Genomic DNA, 22,066 nt, shown 5'->3' on the forward strand with positions numbered 1-22,066 from the left:
GTCAGGAGGGACCATCTGGATGGCTCTTTTTTCAAGCAGCTTTTGTATTTCTTGAGCTGCGGCCTTCCTCTGACTGGGTGGAATGTTGTGAAGTTTCTTCCTTTGATGATGAGGAAGAAGGGAAAATGGTATGTAATAACCTCTGGGTATTATTCTTAGAACCCACTGATCTCCTGTAATTTATGTCCAGGTGTCTTAAGTGCAAAAAGAACCAACCCCTGACTGCCTCCAGAGTTGGACAGTTGGGCAGCACTTCAGGAGCGCTGATAGGGCCTGTCTGGAAAAGTATCTCTAAAGGCTGGGTTCTGTGGGCCCCCTCTGCCTCTAGGGCAATGTCTACCATTACAATTTCCCCTCTGCCTCTGAAGGAATTTTCCCCACACGAATCCTGGAAAGGTCCCAGAGACTTACAGAACCACATTTTCTTACCACCTCTTTGGTTGCTACAGAAATTCCGCTGAAGCATCAAAAACTTGATTCCCATGGCAGACAGGGACTTCCCTTCTTGTTCGTTGTGGGTAAGTATATCTTTCATAGATGGTCCAAACAAGGAAGCACCATCAAAAAGGGCATTAACAAACAACACCTTAAAGGGTTTCACAAAGCCACATCAGTGCATGCTTCCTTATGGCGATGCCTGAATTGGACACTCATGAGGTGCTTTCAGCTGTGTGAGAGATCAACTTCATTGAAGCATTCCAAAAGATAAGGGTGGCCAGTTGAGAGGAAGTCCTTTTGAAATCCTCAGCAGACATGGACTCTGGGTATTTGAAAGTTCTTTCATCAAACTCTCTGAAACCAAGCAAAATGTGCTGGATAATTAAGCGACCTCAAAGCAAAGGTGGTAGAAGCAAAAACACGCTTTCCAAACCTGTCCATCACTCTGAACTCCCTGTTAGGTGGATGAACAGAAGAGCTCTGCTAACTCTTTCTTAGTGGGTACTGCCGCCACCATCATATATCAACCAGACTCCTTTGCTCCGGTAGGGTCTGTCTGTGGGTGGGGCCAAAATCTGTCGGGGAGCTTGAGAATGGGCTCAACAGTATTCAGCTCCTTCCATACCCGACGGGAAATAAGTTCATCTGGCGGGGGGGGGGGGGGTATTCAAGATGTAGACTGGCCAGTACCAAAAGAACAAAGACTCTTCAGGAGAAGGGGTTTGGGAAGACCAATCACCTTTCTGCTTTAGGATCTCTGGAATATCTCTGAAGGCGATGTCATCTGGTGGTGATCTGGGGGATCCTTCTCCTTCATCAAAATTGGTGTCTTCAGTGAGAGACTCCACAGGGAAGTCTGTGTGTCTCCTCTTATACATTCTCTTCTGGGGAACCTCTTCTGTGGAATGTTATGGACAGGTTTCAGAAGAGAGGGGAGTTCCTCTACAGGAACTGGCTGGAGACTCAATGGAACTGGCTGTCACTGCATAATAGGTCTGACTGACTCGGAGCTCAGAACTGATGAGAGAAAAAGGGTAGGATCCGACGCTTGAGAAGATGGTTTTCTCAGCAGAGAAAAAGCCCTTTCTACCATCTCAAAGGCTGAGGGACTGGCAGAAGCTGCGACCACTCCCTTGGAGTCAAAACTTCCAAGGAAGGCAGATCAAAACCACCTCTGTATCCAAGCCTTGAGGGGAGAATCAGATCCAAACTCTCCAGGGCCAAAGCTCCGAGGAGAGGGATGGATCTGATAAAACTAGAGCCAATCCCAGTCCCTCAGATCAGACACTGATACTTCAGCTCTGAGACCCATTCTGCTTCAAGAGTATTGGAGCAGAACCAGTCAGGGACATAGTCAGAGTGGAGGAGGGAACTTTCCTCCGATCAGATGCCAAACCTCTCGGGGATGTCACGTCCTCGGGGCTCCAAAACCACAGGCTGGATCAGACAAGGAGATAAAATGGACTTGGAGAGCACACTCATGGATCTGGTAGGGAAAGGAGCTGGCAAGACCCCCATCTGGATCTGAGTTCTGAGAAATTTTTGCATCATCCTAGCCACATCCGCTTCCGACAAACTTCTGGAGGACCTAGAAGATGCTGTGGATGGGGGCCTGGAATGTTCTTTGGAGTCTCAAACAATTGTTCAGGCAAAGATGGTGAAACATGCTTGAGCACAACATTAGGTGTACATCTCCTAAGAGATGTACTGGGCTTTGGATCGGAGGACTTTGGATCCAGAGTAGAAGTCTTTGATGAGGAGAGTATGATTACTGGAGCGGAAACCTTTGGATCTGAGAAAGGTTTTGGATCAGAGGATCGGCTGAGAGATTTCAGATTTGAAGAGATCAGATCCATGATCTTACGGATTTTCTCCAAAGGCTCCAAAGAAGACTTTGGGGACTTCGGAGATGACCTTTTCTTATGATCTAAAGAATCAGATTAACTAGACTTTAAAGAGGTTTGAGCCCCAGACGCAGAAGCAGCAGGTAGTAAACCTTTCAAGACCAACTTGTTACGCCTGTCAGCCAAAGCCCTGGGGTTAAAAGTACAGCACACTGAATGGGCCATATTCAAATGGTCAGGTCCAAGGCAATAAACAAACTACCTGTGGGCACTGGAGTTGGGGATCTTATGCCCACAGGAAGTGTGCTTCTTAAAACCCATAGTTTTTTCCGACATGGCCTTGAACTGCAGAAGGAAAAATATCAGGAAAAGAAAACAAAACAATGTACAACTTTTTTTAATAAGCAAAAAAGGAAAGGCAAGGATCTTAACAATAGTAGCTACATAAATTACTCTGGTAAAGAGAGCACCAACAATGGTATGGAAAAAAATATTACTTCGTAGTAGATAAGGAAAATAGAAAAACAATTAATCCTAATGCCTGCAAAAAACTAAAAAGGGAGGTACAGAGAAAATATATAAAGAGATAAATTAGCAATTTCCCCTCTATGCCAGCCAACTCTCAGCCTCATTTCCGAGTCTTTTTGTTCCTCCAGAGCAAGGGAAGTTTATAACAAAAGGGCAAGAGCTGACCAAGGGCTCATTATCCAGGCAGTCATGGAGGTGTCTGCATTCTTGCCTGCATCTTTTTCCCCACAGCATATCAACAAGGCAGACCATGCCTTCACTGAAACAGCCTGAGAGTTTAGTTTTACTCTTCCCGGACCGATACTAGATTCTAAATGTTCCCAGGTAGGGAACTATATGGCATCCCCGCTCCACAACCTCAACATCTACTTGCAGACTAGAAGGGTACTTTCTGCTCATTCTTAACCCTAATCCAGGTGGCTGAGATGTGCACTCATTACTGCAAGGTCTAATATGCTGTCCCCTTGTACATCAGTGCTCCTATCATGCTCGGTGAAGGCCATCATCACTGGCTTGACAGCATCAAGTCCATGTCCCTGCTCTTATGCTGTTCTTTTGGCTTACACATTCATCCACTGGCTGCTAGTAAATGCAGCAGGACAGAGCCACCACTTCTTCTCTAATGAAGGGTGAGCTAGTGTCAGCCACTCGCTCAACTCACTTACTCACTCTTTTCCTCCTTCAGCCTGCTTCTTCAGTGCCAAAATTAAAACTCTATTCAAAATCAATTAGGCAGGGACACAAGACTCTACTCTTATTTGTGGAGAAGCTGTGATGGAAACACCATCTTTGTAAGATCAGCATAGGGAAAATATGTCCTTTTGTATTAAAAAAAATTTCAAACTTCAGTAGGCACAATTCATATTACATCATTTGTAATACACCAAAACTTGCAGCCTTGGCAGTTCTTACTTCCACTAAATATATACTGTGTGCTGAACTTGATAAAGACCTGTACCATACTGCTGCTCCCCCCCCCACACTTGGGTATTTACTACAGTCTTATGTTCTTTCTAAAAATAATATTTCAATACAAATTCATCTAGAAGCTGCTTCAGATCTTAAAAATGTTACTCAAGTTCACCATACTCTGTGAAATAATGGGATAAAGCCCTGATAGTGCCCAAGATGACCTGCCCTTGATGAATGGTGGTAACGGTGTCTGGAAGAGCCAGGCCAGGATGGGACTAACAGACAATGTTGGCACTCATCTTGGGACGGTAGAAAAATTGGCTGATCTCCTCCCCACAGGAATGTGGATGTTTCATATGCAGGACATGAGTCAGAGTATGAACTATGCTGCATAGTTGCTGAAGAGACTGGAAGTAACACATATGACAGCAGAGACGGACACAGGAACAGTTAAGAGTAGGAAGGCTGGGATCTGTCCTCATGTATGGCAGTGTACGCCCATGACTCAATCTCACAAAGGAAAACAATGGGCCTATAGGCTCTCATCCTAACTGGAAGTGAATAGACCCAGAGGGTTCTAGTCTTGGTTAGGGAATTAATGGGTTTACTCACCTTGTGGAAAAACAAATGGGAATACTGTGTGCCAGGATTGGGAGCTTGAAGATAGCACAGGGACTCAGAGAAAAAAATGAGCAGACCTAGAATGTTTACATGCAGTTTTTTTCAGGGGAGCATTTGTAGAACTGCCCATGACAATCACGTCTTACAGACCCCCCTCCCTTCAAATCCAAATTACATATGAAAATGATGGAACCAATCTGACTGGCCAGCTTGACTGATGGGGAAAAGAGGTGTTGTCTTGCAGACCCCCCCCCCCATTCAAATCATGCATGCAAATGACAACTCCAATCTGATAGAACAGCTTGACTGACGTGTACAGTTCACCAAATGCTTCTCAAGTCTTACTAGGTCTGTTCATTGTTTATGATCTGATGACATATGTAGACAAAATGCTTATCCAATGAATAAACTACAATACCTTTGAGAAGCTCTGGACTTTAGTGTGTTTAATCTCTTAGAAACAGAGTCCTGATATGGAAGCTGGACAGAAGGATAAAATACTTCGGCTTTAGTAGATGCAGTCAAATTAATCCATTAATATTTATTTTGTTAGCCAAAGGAGTGTCTAGAGACAATGTCCTCTTCTTCAAAATAATACCCCACTACAGAAAAGTGAATCTGAGAACAGTAAACCAAGGAATCCAGCTCAGAATCGGAGTCGTCCTCTTCTGAAGTGTCTCCATGTTTCTTCACAGGAGAGGAAGTGCAAGGACTTGCGGGCACTTGAGAAATACTAAATCCTTAAATAGTCATTGGCAAAATTCATACCACTCCTTATGAGGACCTCTCACAGCTGAGGGAAGAGCAGATATGCTTAGTATTTTGCTTTTTCTTGGAAGGAAGAGAAGCTTGCAAAAGAAAGGAGGAGGCTCTGACACCTGATGCACCTTAATGAGGGAACCTGGAACTTCTGAACAGGTCTGAGAAATGCCAATGAGTCCTTCTGAAATAATCAGTCTCTGTCCCCTCTTCATGGCAGAGGAAGCCATTTGATCGATCTGAGTGAATGTGCTAAAGTGCAGCATTTTGTTGGCCACCTGCTGGTTTGCAACAGTGGGAAGCAACCAATGCATCCTAATGGTCTGATGGCTCATGAAGTGATACATCAGACACACCGTGGCACAACAGTCTCAGTGGTGCTACATGTAGCACACTCGCCTTTGGTGCAGAAGGCTGTGGGTTTTATTCCCACACCCGGTAGATCAATTACTGTTACTGCAGCGCAGCATAAGGCGGTGGCTGCACGCCTGAGTGTCATACTTTGGATGAGACATGAGTTGGTGGTAGCTCAAGTGGATATAAAAGATCACATGGCACCTATTGAAAAGAGTAGGGGAAGATGCCCAATACCCTGGCCAAATTTCCCCACAGTATAAATACCACCTTGGGTCTCCCTTGAAAAGAGATTACTAGCTTAGTGGCACTAACCTGGTCAACAAAAGGATAAATAAAACATATAAATAAAGAAATAACTCTGGACAACCAAAACATAAGATTTGGGCTTTTTGAGGTGATGCAGGACTGGTATTAATTTTAATGTGTGATAGCTCCTTAAGTCAATAATTTTCAAGATAAATCTTAAGGGAAAACAAACATATCCTGAGGATCTTTGGGATGAAGAACTAGCAAAGAGAATTATTCCTATAACTGTGACTGGCTCCTAGGCAAAAAAAGACATTTAGTATAGTTGTTCCTGTAAGGAATTTGCCTCCCATAATCACATTTTCTCTTCTTAGTTAACATGAAACAAGTTTACATTCAATCAAAAATTATATAAAAAAAGATTCCCCACTAGGAATACTTATCTGCTCTAGGCAAACAGAACCGGCATCAATCTCTCATCTAAAAGAGAAGCACAAGTTCAATGTTTGGGTTGGCAGAGAAAAAGTTTGACATAATATGCACCTGTATGTTCCTTATATACCACTGTAGCATTGGTGCACTTTGATCAAATGCTAGAGACATGGGGAAAGAAAGATACCTAGGCTTTGGTATCTGGCTAGACATACAGCTATCCCTAGAGAGATATCCCATTTAGTAATACTGCAACAGTGATCATCAGAAGGACAGCAATGATGATCCAGAGGGAAGCAATATTTAAAGCAATGTTGCTATTGCTGGTGGGGCTTGATGAACAGAAAGTGTACGATAGAATCAGCTGGGATTTTATGAGTACGGCAATGGTAGCATTTGCGTTCCCTCATAGAATAAATGGGTTGTTAAGGAAGACATAAGAAGGGTTACAGGGTTCCTTTCCAACAACCTGTGTTTGACCGGGGAACCAGGTGTCCTCTTCCTCTTTGTTATTTATTTTATATTTAGAGCAGTTAGAAATGATAGAGAAGTTACAAAATCAAGGATATAAATGGAATGGCAATCAAGAGCAGTTAGTGTTATTTGCAGATGATATTTTGTACTTGATAAATCCCGAGAAGGAGATTTTGGTGCTGAGTAACATTTTGAGATCATTTCAAGTCTTTTTGGGAAATGAAATAAATGAAGATAAAACATAGGCTATAGGGGTAAACTACGAACCCACTCATAAGTTGGTTGAACAATACTCATATTTATGGAGACATGACCAGATGAAATTTTAGGTGTGCTCTGTTACGGCTGCTAGGGATATGTGGGTGGAAACTACACAAAATAATACAAAAATTGAGAAGATGGAAGGTCTTGATAATGAATATGGATAGTAAGGCACAAGCAATCATAATGTTTTTCAGTCATTTTAGTTTTATATACAGATCAGACATATTTTTAATCAACCAGAGAAGGCATTCTGGATGGTAACTAATAAAAAGAGTTGAAGGCATTTATTTGGGAAGGGAAAAGGGAAAGAGTTATTCTTCCCATAATAGAACAATGTGGTATAAGATTACCTGATGTGAAGGAATACTTCAGAGCTATGCAGTGAAGGCTCACATACATAACACAAGCAAAAGGCTATAAATGAAAGTGGAAAGCTATGATGATTAAACAGGACAGGAGTTTGAGAAATAAGGAAAGATTAGGATTTTGTATGTTGGTCTTAAAGGAAAGCGACAACTACCATACAGAGTATAATAGTCATAAAGTAGCAAAAAGCAATGCAAGAACAATCCATCACGGGAATGGAGAAAAGAGATTTTATCAACAGGTATGACTGCAAGTAGGGATATAAAAATAGGCAAGAGGGGTATAGAATTTATTAGGGGAAATAAATAAAGAAACCAAAGACGTTGCCACAAATGTGAAACACTTACCAAAAAAAAAATCAATAAATAAAAAAATGCCACTGCATGTTCTACCACAATCACGGTTTATTAACTGAACAATTCTAGTTAAGCACTTTTGTTCTGCATCAGAATTTCATCAGACCTGTTGAGTAGACTTACCCACATTCATTAAAAATTCTTCACAACATAATTACGTGGCATAATTCAATCAATATTAAAACAGTGTTCTCAATCAACAATTTAAAGTAACAACTTAGTACCCGTTACTTAATCTCTCTGTGAAGCAGTAACAAAGAAAATAATTTCAAATTTAATTAATCAGTTTATCATAAAATGAATTGACAGCTACTAAAAAAAAAGCATTATAACCTGTTTGCACTGGCATGTAAAATACTGTTAACAGACATGTAATCATTTAATTTAGGTTTGTGCCCAGTATCTAATAATAGCAGCCAGTGCAATTCTCTGACTCAAGCACGGTTTTCCCAGTTTTCACTCCCTTCTTGTCTGTTAACCTTCTCTAAAATAAAAGATTTTTTTTTTTAAAACCTACACAGCACTTTGAATGTTTAGCAAGTGCATTGGCCATGCCACCTTTCTTAATGGCATGAGCATGTTCATATATCCTAGAATGCAACATCCTTTCAGTCTAACCTATATAGAAAGACTCTCATGTAACGCAGCTAGCCAAATTTACCACCCATTTGTAGTACTATTAAACCTACCCTTACATGCAATAACCTCTGGGTAAAATGAAATAACATTTACAGAATCCATTACAAATCTACAATGGGAACAAGCCCCACATATTTTCATCCACCAGTCTTGCAGCAGGTAAAGCAATCTCATTGTCACACTGTCCTTTCTCATACAGGGCCTTAATGGGTCCTTTTTGTACACAAACCCATGCTTTGTCCTAAAGGTACTTGTAGGTCCATCTATACCAAAAACACCAGACCAATTCCTTTCCATAATTTTTTTTTCACTTTAAAAGTGCCAAGCATTTAAGGAAGGATCATAGCTTTCATGTAATTATTAGAAGTGGTCTTATTTTGGTGTATTAGTATAAAATCCAGTTCTCTTAAAATGGGCCTAAACCAGTTGCTCATTTATTAAAAGATTCACCCATGGCATTGTCCAGAAATTTCTCAGGATACCCTCGATCAGAAAAAAAATAGTTTTTACATTTTCACTTTCAATCATAACCTGTCATCCGAAAGTAATCAGAACAAATTCTCTCTGTCTGACCCTTTACTGAGTTCTTGATTATGGTATACCCCCCTGCGAGGTACAGTGCAATGAAAAAGTATTTGCCCCCTTCCTGACTTATTTTTTTGCATGTTTGTCACACTTCAGATCATCAAACAAATGTAAATATTAGACAAAGATAACCCAAGTAAACAAAAAATGCAGTTTTTAAGTGATGGTTTTATTTATTAAGGAAAAAAAATATCCACACCTAAATGGCCCTATATGAAAAAGTAATTGCCCCAAAACCTAATAATTGGTTGTGCCACCCTTAGCAGCAACAACTGCAATCGAGTGTTTGTGGTAACTGGCAAGGAGTCTTTCACATCGCTGTTGAGGAATTTTGGCCCACTCTTCTTTGCAGAATTTTTTAATTCAGCTATATTGGCGGGTTTCCGAGCATGAACCACCTTTAAGGTCATGCCACAGCATCTCAATTGGATTCAAGTCCAGACTTTTGACTAGGCCACTCCAAAACCTTAATTTTGTTTTTTAAGCCATTCAGAGGCGGACTTGATGGTGTGTTTTGGATCATTATCCTGCTGCAGAACCCAAGTGTGCTTCAGCTTAAGGTCACAAAGTGATTGCAGGACATTCTCCTTCAGAATTTTTTGGTAGAGAGCAGAATTCATGGTTCCATCAAACACAGCAAGTCGGACAGGTCCAGAAGCAGCAAAGCAGCCCCAGACCATCATACTACCACCACCATGTTTGACTGTTGGCATGATGTTCTTTTTCTGAAATGTTGGGTTACTTTTACACCAGATGTAATGGGACACACACCTCCCAAAAAGTTCAACTTTTGTTTTGTCAGTCCACATATTTTCCCAAAAGTCTTGGGGATCATCAAGATGTTTTTTTGGCAAAAGTGAGATGAGCCTTTATGTTCTTTTTGGTCAGCAGTGTTTTTTGCCTTGGAACTCTGCCATGCATGTCATTTTTGCCCAGTCTCTTTCTTATGGTTGAGTCATGAACACTTATCCTAACTGAGGCAAGTGAGGCCTGCAGTTCTTTAGATGTTGTTCTGGGTTCTTTTATGACCTCTTGGATGAGTCGTCTCTGTGCTCTTGTGGTAATTTTTGTAGGCCGGTCACTCCTGGGAAGACTCACAACTGTTCCATGTTTTCTCCGTTTGTGGATAATGGCTCTCACTGTGGTTCGCTGGAGTCCCAAAGTTTTAGAAATGACTTTGTAACCTTTTCCAGACTGACAGATGTCAATTACTTTGTTTCTCATCTGTTCTGGAATTTCTTTAGATCGCGGCATGATGTCTTCCTTTTTGGGATCTATTGGCCTACTTCACTTTGTCTGACAGGTTCTATTTAAGTGATCTTTTGATTCAACAGGTCTGGCAGTAATCAGGCCTGGGTGTGGCTAGTGGAATGGAACTCAGCTTTCCCAAAAATGTGATTAATCACAGTTACTTCATGATTTAACAAGGGGGGAAATTACTTTTTCACATACGGCCATGTAGGTTTGGATAGTTTTTTTCCCCTTAATAAATAAAATCATCACTTAAAAACTGCATTTTGTGTTTACTTGGGTTATCATTCCCTAATATTTGTCTATTTAAATTTGTTTGATGATCTGAAACATTTAAGTGTGACAAACAATCAAAAAAATAAGAAATCAGGAAGGGGGCAAATACTTTTTCAATGCAATGTAGGTTCTTCTGCCATATGGGGTGACCAGAGAGCACCCCTGCAATACCAGGCTACAACTCTTACCACACTTTTCGGCCACCAAACCAAGACCGAAGCACTAAAGGTGGAGGAGTGTCCATATTCACACCTCCAGGTTAGTTGCCCAACACCATGCATCTGAAATTCACCAGGTGCAACTAACACTAGGTAAGACTGCAATTCAAATTGTAGCTAGCTACAGATCCCCTACCATGCCCCAGGATTCTCACTACACCTTTCTAAGCATACTGGAAAATATTAAGATACAACCAAACACCCTAATACTGGGTGATTTCAACTACCCTGCCATTAACTGGGAAAAGTACTTTGGTACCAACACCTTTTCCAAACGGTTCTTGGAATTCATAAATTCCAATGCCCTGGATCAACTAATCCATTGTCCCACCAGGGGCTCCAATATCCTAGACCTGGGAGATGGATGCTCCACACCAGTGGTCACCCCCTCATTGGTCAGGTCTGACCATAAGCTAATCACCCTTGACATCCACATCCCACCCCCAGTAAGGAAATCTCTGTAAAAAACTTCTCCAAAGCCAACATCATGCTACTCAAGTCAGAAGTGACAAACTTCATGACACCCATGCAGATGGGAGAAGAAAGTTTGACTGCTGAATCCTACACTAAGGCACTCTAGAGCACATCCACTTGTGCATGAATCATGCCATCCCAAATAGAACCAAGATGCTCTCCTCCAAAAAAAGGAAGCCAATCTGGTGGCCCCCTGCCATAAACAAAATATACAACAGAAGGAAGAAACTGTTGCAGAAAAGAGGAAAATCCCAGGATGCAAAAAACTCCCTTACCAGCCTTAGTAAGAAGCTGGGATCCCTCATAAAATCCTCTAAAGCTAGTTACGAAAATAAAATTGCCAAAGATTCCAAAGACAACCACAAGGCGTTCTATAGTTATGTCAAGAAACTAAATGGCAATGTTCAGATCTGCTCTGAGCTACAACAGAATGGCATTAAATATACTGATCCCAAGGATATTGCCAATATCCTGGCAGATCGATTTAGTGCCAACTTCACCCCCCTCTCACCCCCTAAAGGGCCCATCTCGATAAAAAAAGATTGCCAAATCCCGTTAATCACAGCCACACAGGTAGAAACTGCACTCTCCAAAGCTAAGAATACAGCATCCATGGGACCAGATGACATCCCGGGCTGTGTACTACATGAACTACAAAATGAACTGGCACCTCACTTAAGTGTCATGTTTAATCATAGCCTCACCTCAGGCTTCATGCCTACTGAGTGGCGCACAGCTACAGTTATCCCACTACACAAGGAGGGATCCACCTTGGATCCTGGGAACTACCGTCCCATCAGTCTGACGAGCCTGATCTGCAAGGGCATGGAATGCATTATCATGGAACTTATAAACAAAGACAATGGCAACCTTCAAACACTGGACCTCAACCCAGTTTGGGTTCATTAAGGGCCGATCTTGTCTCCTGAACCTGACTGACTTCTTCAAATAAATCTCCAGAGCTGTGGACGAGGGTAGGGTAGTCCACACAGCCTATCTGGACCTCGCCAAGGCCTTTGACACCATCCTCCACTCTAGAATCATAGATAAACAACATAGTCTAAACAAACTCTCTTCTGCCCTATTCATTGACCTATCTAAAGCTTTTGATATGGTGAATCACCAAATTCTCATCACCATAATAAAATCCCTATCACTTGACACATCCTCCATTAAGTGGTTCCAGTCCTACCTTGACAAAAGACAGCAGGCCGTACTATGGCACAAGTCTCTCTCTACCCACCTACCAGTCAACCTAGGTGTCCCCCAAGGTTCCATCCTTGGACCTCTACTTTTTTCCATTTTCATCAATGACCTCCACCTGGCTATCCCTCAAGCCTCTTGTATACAATATGCAGATGATTCCACACTTATATGCTCAGCCTCATCCTCTTCAGACCTCCTATACCTTACCCAACAAGTTTTCAACACAGTTGAGAAATGGTTCACACATAGATGCCTTCTCTTAAACCCCAAAAAGACTAAACTCCTTCTTTTCTCTCCCAACAGTAAATTCCCCACATTAGATTTCTCAGTCACTTCCACCAACAATACTATTATATCCCCAGAACCTACCACTAAACTGCTAGGAGTCACCATCGACAATAAACTAAACTTTGATATACATATAAACAATACTATTAAATCTGTAAATAGAAAATTAGGCTCCCTGTATCGGATTAAATCTTTTCTCCTACCCTCTGCTCGTACAACAATAGCACACACACATCTAATATCTCCTCTTCTATATGCTTCACCCATCTTTACCAAACTTTCTAAAAACAATCTCAGCAAACTGGAAATGTCCTATAATAACATCGCCAGAGTTGCCACAGGAAACCCTTATAGAACCCATCATTGCCTCAATTTAAAACAGCTAGGCTGGCTTGAACTACAGAACCTCATTAAATTCCATCAACTAACTATAGCTCACAAAACCCTTTACACACCATCCAAAACACCTGCTCTATCCACACTAATCACTCCCTATAAAACCTAGATTCCCTAAGGTCCTCACATAAACTCTTAGCACATACTACCAAAATAAACAACAAGGCCAGTGACTCTCTTTTCTCTAATACTGTAGGGAAAGCCTGGAATCTTCTACCAAATGATATTTGTACACTTCCCTCTCTCTCCACTTTCAAAAACAATCTGAAAGTATATCTCAAATCTCACTGGCTATGTCATTGCTCCAAACCTGACTAGCTCTATAGTTACTTAACTGCATCCTATTCAGATTATTTAGCTAGAATTGTTATTTTTATCCTGTAATTTAGTGCTGTTTATGCTTATTTTTGTTTGTATTTTTTCTTTTGCATATTTGTGTTACTCATAGATAGAAATAAGTTAATAAGCTGTATGTATCTAGGAGCTTTTCTCCCCGGGCCTCTACTGAAAATGGACATGTATCCAGTTAGACTAGCCCGGTAAACAAATGTAAAATAAAATAAAAATAAAATAAAAATAAACTAATCCCTACATCACTCGATGGGTTGCCAACTGGCTTACTGACAGAACCCAGACTGTAAAAGTAGCCGACTCCAAATCCAGCTCCAGACAAGTGACAAGTGGAGTACCTCAGGGTTCAGTCCTAGGACCACTCCTGTTTGGCATCTACTTCTCTGACTTACAGGCCAACACTAAGGGACTCTGGCTAACAAAGTTTGCAGATGACTGCAAACTGGGAGCCATTATTGAATCCCCAAATGATGTGGATATTCTACAAAAGGGCCTAACAGAAACAGATGCTTGGTGCCAGAGCCATGGGCTCAATCTTAATGTGAAGAAATGTATAGTTATCCCCTTTGGGAAAAACATGTTTAATCATAGCCTCACCTCAAGCTTCATGCCCACTGACTGGCACACAGCTACAGTTATCCTACTCCGCAAGGGGGGGATCCACCTTGGATCCCGGGAACTACCGTCCATTCAGTCTGACTAGCCTGATCTGCAAGGGCATGGAATGCATTATCATGGAACTTATAAACAAAGACACTGGCAACCTTCAAACTCTGGACCTCACCCAGTTTGGGTTCGTGAAGGGCCGATCTTGTCTCCTGAACCTGACTGACTTGTTCAAATAAATCTACAGAGCTGTGGACAAGGGTAGGGCAGTCCACACAGCCTATCTGGACCTCGCCAAGGCCTTCAACACCATCCCCCACTCTGGAATCATAGATAAACTAATCCCTACATCACTCTATGGGTTGCCAACTTGCTTACTGACAGAACCCAGAATGTAAAAGTAGCCGACTCCAAATCCAGCTCCAGACAAGTGGAATACCTCAGGGTTCAGTCCTAGGACCGCTCTTGTTTGGCATCTACTTCTCTGAAGTACAGGCCAACACTAAGGGACTCTGGCTAACAAAGTTTGCAGATGACTGCAAACTGGGAGCCCTTACTGAATCTGCAAATGATGTGGATATTCTACAAAAGGGCCTAACAGCAACAGATGCTTGGTGCCAGAGCCATGAGCTCAAGCTTAATGCCAAGAAATGTACAGTTGTCCCCTTTGGGTAAAAAACATGTATCCATGAATTACTACATAGGTGGAAGTACACTAAACACCAAAAGTGTGATGAGAGACTTAGGGACACAGGTGGACAGTGGTCTCACCTTCGATAACCACATCGCCACAACAGTCAGGAAATCCTTTTATGTGGCACACCTCATCACTAAGGGCTTTCATCCAGAAAAAAGGAGGTCATTGTTCCACTGTACTCATCCCTCATTAGACCCATTATAGAGTACAATGCCCAGTTTGGTATGTACCTCACAAGACATCTGCAACAGCTGGAAAGGCCGCAGAAATACCTCACTAAAAGAATCACAGGCCTAAAGCAGATGCCCTATGCTGACCGTCTAAAAAAACTCCAGCTATACTTAGTGGCATATCGTCTACTCAGAGGCGATCTCTGCTTAACATACAAAGCCATGTCAAACCCTGAGCTGTTGGACATGCTCCACTTAAAGAAATCCCAATCCCTCAGAGCCACATGCTCCACGGATCTAAACCTTGTCATCACAATGAACAAAACATGCTGGAGGGATAGGTTCCTGACCAAGAAACTCCCCATACTCTGGAATAGACTGCACATACATGTCAAGCAGAGTGCCTCCTTGGCCCTCTTCAAAAGGAACCTTAACGATTGGATGGGAGATAGGAAATTCACCCTGGGGATCAAGTCAGTCGCCTTGCTAGACAGAAGTCCAGGGAAGTAAATATTGTGGGAAAAATATCCAGGGAATTGTTATGGCTAGGCTTGTACAGGCCCTAGAGCCGATAGCCTAGTACCAACCTATAAACTCTGAAAGTGTAAATATCCATTAGAGAATGTTTGCTTCCTGTGTATATTGGATTAAAAATGTTGTTCATTAACATTTTTGGTAATGTTAACATCTAAATAAACATCTGTACTCTTGTCTCATGTAAAATTAAAAAAAAATCAACAGTATTGTTGATATATTAAAAAACATTTGTTAAACTCACCACTTCGCCTGACCATAATATAACATTCATTATCCAAAAACCTTAGGTACAGAGCCATTTTAGACCAAAAGATATGTGGTACTGGAAGGAAATACTTAGGGAGGGAAAATAATGCAATGGGAAGAAGCTAAGCAAAAGTTTGGAGTGCAGGTTCGAGACTGCCATCCCTAGCAGGGACTGATAGAGTACAGGTAAAAATAAAAAGATAAGGAGAGTGTTATGTGAAAGAGCAGCTCTGGCACAGATTTTAATTCAGTCTAGAAAAGAAGTTCCTGTGAAAAAGGGGACAATTAGAAGTGCATATAAAATACTGCATAAAAACTGCAAGAATCAGAGAAGGCTGGAAAAGATTTGGAAAAGAAAATAGGCAATTTACAAAGGAACAATAGGAGGACATCTGTACAGCTCCCAAGTATGCAACAAAGTCTAGAAAGTAACTGAGAACATATTTTTGGGAATTAAGTTGGCAAATTTCAAAAACTCCCTGCAGAATATTTTGTTGGAAATGCTGGGAAGCAAATGGTTCTGAGGGAAAAAATATTTTTTAGCTTGGATATTAAGATCTAGATTGCCTAGATATAACAATGCCCTAAGTTTATTAACATTGGTTACCAAAAAAGCAATTACTAAAAAATGGAAATCAAAATGTAAACAAACTGTATCTACAGTATTTAATATTGCATATGATATAAAAGCACTGGATACAGGATATTTATAAAAGGGAAGGAGTAAACTGCATAGAAAAAAAACACAACTTGTGGAATAATTCTTGCAGAATAATGTTCAAGAAGAGACGTGAGGTTTTAGGGAAGGCAGGAACTGAGCAATATTGGAGTGAATGAAAACTGTTAAAAAGAGAATGTGTACACCACATTAAGAAACAATAGAAATATTAATATAGATTGTTTTCTGTTAATGTATTTATATTCATACCATATCTTTGTGATGATTTAAAGATGTTAAAAAACCTGTTATGAAAGTAAAAGTTCAAATTAAATAATTCACATGTTTCCAAATCTTCCAGAAATGGGAAAGTGCCAAGTAACTGATTTCACATTGCTAAAATGCAGCTCCCTATCAGAGGTGAAAACTATGAATTCTAGGTTCTGAAAATAAGTACAAGTTCAATAAAATATTGCAAATGTCAAAACTAGCTCTAACACCTTTACAGTATTTTGCGGAGGGGCTTTGGCCTTCTGAAACTCTATCTCTGCTGCTAAAATATAGGGTCTATATTATATCCTCGAACGCTTAAAATAGCGAACGCTGATTGATCAAACTTATTTTCACGAAACTGCAAAATATCGAAGCAGCAGAAACTCAAATTTTTTCCTAGGGAAAGAATTTGGTTGTCCGTTTCTGTTGCTTCGGTATTTTCAGTATTATGGTGGAAAGTTACCAGTCGGATTCAGTTAAGTGTGCGATTGTGTGGATGTGAGTGTTAGGGTGATTTAGGTGAGTTAGGGTTAGGGCTCGGGTTGTGTGTGCGATTGAGTGGATATGAGGGTTAGGGCGGATTTAAGTGAGTTAGGGTTAGGGAGCGAGTGAGGTGAGTGTGCGATAGTGACGGACCTTAGGGTTAGGGTTTGGGTTAAGGTAAGTGGGTAGTTAGTGGTGTGTGCATAGTTTAGTGTAGGGTTAGGTATCAGATTTTAGGTGTATGTGTGTGGATTTCTGTTTGTTTGGTGTGCTTGTGTTGTGTGTATGTGTTTTGGATCAGCGATATTTTTCCCTGGGAAAAAAATCGCTGATCTGACAGTTCAAGATTGTAAGCTTTTGCTTAAATTAGGTCGATCAATCAGCGTTCACTTTTTTAAGCGTTCGATGATGTAATATAGACCCAAAATATATTATCTCCAAGACCACTATTCTTCACTGTAGAAGGAATACTCTGAACTACTGCAACCTTTGATTTGGCATACCCTGACATTCAGGTTTACTCTCTCGGTATTCCAAAAATGCAAAAGGTGATCTTCAGAATACCAAAAGGCATCCTTAGAAAGTTTCCTTCACTTTAATAAGCAGTTATCAAGACTGTTGTTTAAACATTGCATGCTGATAGATCTGATGGCTTATACAAATTTAAGACATGTTCTCGCAGAGCTCCATAAGCTTTCCAAGTTTTGGAACTTTTCATAAACACACAGCCCAGTGAAATAATTAATGCATATAAATTGGAGGATTACTTTAAGAACAATCACTTTTCATTGCTTGCAACAAACTTAAGTCTGATCTCAACAACAAAAAATGGTCATGCATGGATACATAACTTCTTCCTTAAATCATATCTGTTTTGATAATTTTTAAATATGTATACACCTAATTAAATGATTTGCAGTTAGCAATCTCACCTGCACTAGCTCCGAAATCTGAATCCAGGCCAGGCCCTTCTGAAAAGGAACTGGCAGAATTGACAATTACTGTATTTTCATTTGGAATGCTACTGGCATACTCAAAGTGAATGGAATCCAAAGGGCTAACAAACAGGATGTTGTTGTTTTGAACTCTTGTGTGGGTGCTTGTTCTATGTGGGAAACTCACTGGAGGGATAACCTAAGAAAAAAGAAAAAAAAATAATACATTATATGGCTAATGAATCTTAAACATGGTCTCAAACCAGTTGAGATTTCTCCTAAATTTTCATCCACTAATTTAATTTGGTAAACTCGTAACCATAGTAAGTGTCATTTATGTGTATTGTCACAGTAAACGCTCACCAATAATGTTATCAACATCATTCAGTATACAACCTCAATCCATTAAATAAGAGTTTAAAAACTGTACAATGACAGAAACAGTCTTGAAATTTAACTGGTTAAGTCACCGAATGAAATACTAAATCTCTACACAAACTGGTGACACATCAACTCAGCTAAATATATGTTGATAATTCTTCATCAACAAGCTCTATCATTGTAACAGTTTAAGACTGATTTTAAAAGGCAACATCACTTTGTTGTGATGTTAAACTGTCAAGTAAGCAATCAATGTAACTGTTTTAAATACTTAGTCACAAAATGGGTTCACATATATCAGTAGAAAGCAGAGCACTGCAAACATTTCAATGTATTATACATAGAGGATTTCTTTAATGATCATTCAAACATTAACTTGCTCAAGTTCTACCTTACTTGAATTTACTTCTCCTCCTAAACAGTATTTTGCATGTATTGTTCTAACAAATTCCATTTATTTCAAGTTTACTCCTTCCCTTTTCTAAAGATCCTGAGCCAATTATTTTATTGCATTTTCAACATCCAATACTTCTTTTATGGTTGTTTTAGATTTTGATTTCCATTTTCTAGTAATGTATTTTTTTTGTAGCCAGTATCATCAAACTTAGTAAGGCCTTACTACGTCTAGGCCATTCAGTTTCTATATCCCAGTTCAAAATAGTAATTTCCTTAGTTATGGCAATTTGTTCCCCCAGCATTCATGACAAAGTACCCTTTAGGGAATGTTTAAATTCTGCCAACTCATTAAATTCCTAAAAAAAACATGTTCCCAATTATCCCTCAATTTCCCATCACACCTGTCAGCATTTTACATGTGCCTGAGTAAAATACTCTGAAGTGTGTCTGGGGTATAAAATATCTATGCAAACACCTCATTGCAAAAATCCTAAACCCTCTAGACATTGCTACATACTTGGGAGCAAAACAATGTTCTCTCAGTGTTTATGATATATAACATACGTAACTGAAATATGTTAAAATGGCTTGTTTTCTTTTATATTACTGTATGTTTGCCTATGTCTTTAGTGATAATTTAATAGAGATGTTGGCTATATTCTGAAATACTTTCTGCTACTTTATAAAATAAAACACTCTATATGGACATTATTCTCCTTATGGGCTTGCATCCAAAATCCTACAATCCTTATTTTGTGAAGTTACTGTTATGTAAAACAGCCTCAGCTATGTAGCTCTAAAGTATCCTCTCACATCTGGTAATCCTAAGCCACCTCATTCTATAGAGAGAAATAACTTGTACTACCTAACTCTCAGCCTCTTTCACTCCAAAATTAGTTCATTCAATTCTTTACTTATTATGGTCCACAAATTCTCCTACAGTTGATAAAAATATGCTTGATGAGTACCTAATACTTAAATGGATAGAGACTTTTTCTCTGCTTGTACCTTACTTTCCATATTTGTAGTCAAGAACTGCCAACTTCTCAATTCTTATATTTTACTTTATTTTTTAGCATATATTATTCTATTATAACAGCTAAGATTTTATAATCCATACACCCAAGTACTTCATCTTATGTCTATCTAAATGTGGATACTGCTAAACCAGTTCATGCATGGGAACTAATTTACTGTTGAAGCTTTTGTCTTAATTTATTTTATACTCTGAAAAAAATACTTGACATGGTCTCAAAATTTTCTGCAACACTGACATGCCCTTTCATGGATTCCTCAAGTACAAAATATCATCTGCCAATAAGGTTAACTTTTCTTGATCATACCAGTTACATTGCTGAATCTGGGAGTCCCTTATTTTCTTTGCCAATGGCTTAGAGTATAAATCAAATAACAAAAGGAAAAGATGAGATCCCTGCCTGGTTCCTCTGTTCAAACATAGCTTATCAGAGAGAAATCCCCCTAACACCTGAATTCTTATTTCTTACCCTTTGTATATATCTCCCTAAATAACCCCATTATTCTATCAGGGAATGCAAATGCTACCATTGGTCTACTTATAAAATCCAAGTTGACTATCGACTGCCCTCTCTGCATCAAGACTCTCCAACAGTAGTTGTGTCATCTTACACTGTGCTTCCCTGTGATCATCATTCTTCTATTAATGTTGTCAAATTTCTGCCTCCCTTCCACAAAACCACACTGTTCCATATCTATCACTTTTGGCAACCCCTTGGCTATTAGAGAGAAGGTGTAGCCAAACACCTTATAATCATAATTCAAAACTGAAACTGGTATATACGAAAATGGTTCTGAAGAGCCTTTACCCTCTTTAGGTAATACACCCCTCATAGTTTTCTTCCAAGACGCTGGTACTGTTTCTCCTTTTAAAATATTAAAAAAACAAAAACACTAAGCCACAGTCTGAGACACCACAAATATTTAGCGTACACCTCCTTTATTCAATGCTTTCATCAACAAGACTTCATCAGAAATAATAAAAACAATAGACAGATGGGGTCCATATTATAATCGTGAAAGCTGACTTTCGCGAATACAAGTTTGTCGACACATAAATGTCGATGTACTAAAAGAGCCAAGGACTAAAACAACGAACTGTAGAATACCGAACGTTTTACCTTGGCCAGCAGGGTGATTGTGGGGATGAAAAAATAAATCCTTTTCCCCACTGTAGTGCGGTCTCGGAGTTGGTATATTTAAGTAGAGGGGTGTGGGGGGTGCAGGGGGGCTTCCCCCCCTGCAAAAAACGTTTGAAAAGTGTTTTACATTAGGTTTGTTCAGTTACGTTTACCTTACCTGTATGGTGCTGATGCTTCTGGAAATACGTTCGGCATTCTGCAGTTCGCTATTTTAGTCCTTCGCTCTTTTCGTACATCGATATTTATGTGTCGATGAATTTGTATTCGTGAAAGTCAGCTTTCACGATTCTAATATAGACCCCACAGATCAACTTAAATACTCTAACATTCAATTAATCAATCAAGTAAAATAGGTAATATAAACCAACATCTTTAAAGCTCTCAGAGGGACTAGTGTAAAATGTTAAATGACTGTACCCTTATTTTTTACATATACCCTACAATTTTTTAAAAAACATGTAATATTAATAACATCAAGGCTTGTTTTGTTTTTACCTGCTTTTAACTTAATTTGGCATCTAGCCTCTCTCTGCTCCAAAAAATATTTGAAATCACCCCCTCTCAAACTCAATTTACCTCGTTCTAATACTGAAAATAAATGTTTTTTTAAACCATGACACTCCTGACTATGCTTATATAAAGCATTTTTGTTGTCTTTCTTTTTCATGCTGTACATGTGTTCTCTAATCCTTGTATTTAAACTCCTAGTGGTCATCCCAACATAAAATTATAGGCATTTGCCACATACTGCTATATAAACCACCCCCGAATTTTGCAACAGAAAGATCCTGACACTCTGATGGTGTGGGCAATATGAGGAAGTTCAATATATGGACCTTCTAAGATGCATCTACACATGGCACACCCATAACACTTGTACATTACAGGTGGCTTATTGGTAGTAAACACTTTTGAGGTCACTGTGTCCCTACCTTTTTCTAGCAGAATTTTTAAGTTATTATCATTCCTGTACACAAACCTAGGACTTATCCCCACCACTTTCAATTATTGATTCCCCGCAATAATTTTCCAATGTTTTTCAACGACACGTTTTAAAAAACCCTACAAATATTTATCACTTCCTTCCTTCCTAGCTTTCACACTTTCATGGGAATACAATCTGTTCCTGGAGACTCCCGTTTACTAATTATATGTCACCATTTTTATTTCAGTCTCTCCTATTTCAGCTATTAATTCCTGAGCCTCATATTCCTCATTCTTCTAAG

General features: G+C 39.7%; 1 protein-coding gene across 2 annotated transcripts in view; it reads right to left on the reverse strand.

Moving 5' to 3' along the window:
• Window positions 1-22,066, reverse strand: part of LOC122806739 (protein huluwa-like) — a 606,708-nt gene that overhangs the window by 215,222 nt on the left and 369,420 nt on the right. For both annotated transcript variants that reach the window (XM_044077421.1, XM_044077414.1), the window contains one exon: window positions 17,884-18,085. In XM_044077421.1, coding sequence (XP_043933356.1) covers window positions 17,884-18,085 — 202 coding nt within the window. The remainder of the gene's footprint in view (window positions 1-17,883; window positions 18,086-22,066) is intronic.

The sequence above is a fragment of the Protopterus annectens genome, chromosome 1.part1 (genome assembly GCF_019279795.1).
Source record: "Protopterus annectens isolate FY-2018-M chromosome 1.part1, PAN1.0, whole genome shotgun sequence".
In the NCBI taxonomy this organism is placed as follows: Eukaryota; Metazoa; Chordata; order Ceratodontiformes; family Protopteridae; genus Protopterus; species Protopterus annectens.